The sequence below is a fragment of the Hipposideros armiger genome, unplaced genomic scaffold (assembly GCF_001890085.2).
Source record: "Hipposideros armiger isolate ML-2016 unplaced genomic scaffold, ASM189008v1 scaffold_2820, whole genome shotgun sequence".
In the NCBI taxonomy this organism is placed as follows: Eukaryota; Metazoa; Chordata; class Mammalia; order Chiroptera; family Hipposideridae; genus Hipposideros; species Hipposideros armiger.
The window spans coordinates 2,139-3,439 of record NW_017734116.1 but is presented as its reverse complement, the minus strand read 5'-3'; the positions used below and the strand labels follow the sequence as shown (position 1 = coordinate 3,439).

At 44.4% G+C, this 1,301-nt stretch overlaps 1 protein-coding gene across 1 annotated transcript in view; it reads left to right on the top strand.

Annotated features, from left to right (window-relative positions):
- Positions 1 to 798, top strand: part of LOC109378726 (olfactory receptor 1J4-like) — a 1,068-nt gene extending 270 nt beyond the window's left edge. The window contains exon 2 of the mRNA XM_019635020.1: positions 15 to 798. Coding sequence (XP_019490565.1) covers positions 15 to 798 — 784 coding nt within the window. The remainder of the gene's footprint in view (positions 1 to 14) is intronic.
- The last annotated feature ends 503 nt before the right edge of the window (positions 799 to 1,301 follow it).

Below are 1,301 nucleotides of genomic sequence, written 5' to 3'. Positions count from 1 at the left end.
ATCCTGCTCATCAGGCTGGACGCTCGCCTGCACACGCCCATGTACTTCTTCCTCAGTCACTTGGCCCTCTCTGACATCTCTTTCTCATCTGTCACCGTCCCTAAGATGCTCATGAATATGCAGACTCAGGACCATGCCATCTCCTATGCAGAGTGCATTTTTCAGTTGTATTTTTTCATAGTTTTTGCTTGCATTGACAACTTCCTTCTCGCAGTGATGGCGTATGACAGGTACGTGGCTGTCTGTCACCCTCTACACTACCCCACCATCATGAGGGATGAGCTGTGTGTGCTGCTGGTGGCTGGCTCCTGGATTGTCTCCTTTGTCCATGCCCTCTTGCACACCCTCCTTTTGGTCCGACTGTCCTTCTGTGTGGACAGTAACATCAACCACTTTTTCTGTGACCTCACTGTGCTCCTGAAGCTCAGCTGCTCCGACATCTCCTTCAATGAGCTGGTCATCTTCACTGAGGGAGGAATACTTATCATCCTGCCTTTGGGTAGTATCTTAGGCTCATATATCTGTATAGGGGCTGTCATCCTGAGGGTCCCCACCATTAAGAGACTCTCGAAAGCCTTTTCTACCTGTGGCTCCCATCTCTTTGTGGTATCTTTATACTACGGGACAGTCGCAAGTGTTTACTTTTTCTCCTCATCATGGGACTCCAAAGACATAATTGCTTCCGTCATGTACACCGTAGTTACCCCCATGCTGAACCCCTTCATCTATAGCCTGAGGAACAGAGACTTAAAACAGGCACTTGAAATGTTTGTGAATAGGGCTAACTTCCTCAAGTGACAATCACTACATCCTCTGATGTAGTCATGATCTCAGTGAGTTGTCTCTCCTAAGATTATTGCGTGGTCGACATCTCCATATAACTTCAATAGAACATGCATTCTGCTGTCATGTGTAGTGTCATTAATTGAAAACAAGGCCAAGTTTGCTGCTTGGATAGTTAATAATCTTTATCCCGAATTATTTCTTTTTGATTTTCATCTCTCATATGTGCAAATCCTATGCAAAACATGTTACTATTATAATTGTGTATTTGTTTTTTTCTCTTTGAGATATGTGAGGTTCTGTGTATGTATTGTTTACACTATGTAACTGAGGACACAACGATTTGGCATCACAATGCTGCTGCTGTGCAATGTGTGCTGCAGCTGGTTTTCACTGGCTTTAAGCTGATTGTGTGCATCTCTTCCCAACTCACATTCGATGACGTCATGTTGGGAGACTGAAATCAGCCATGATAAGAACAAGTACACTATGGACGTGGGCAAATACTACAAAGCAAG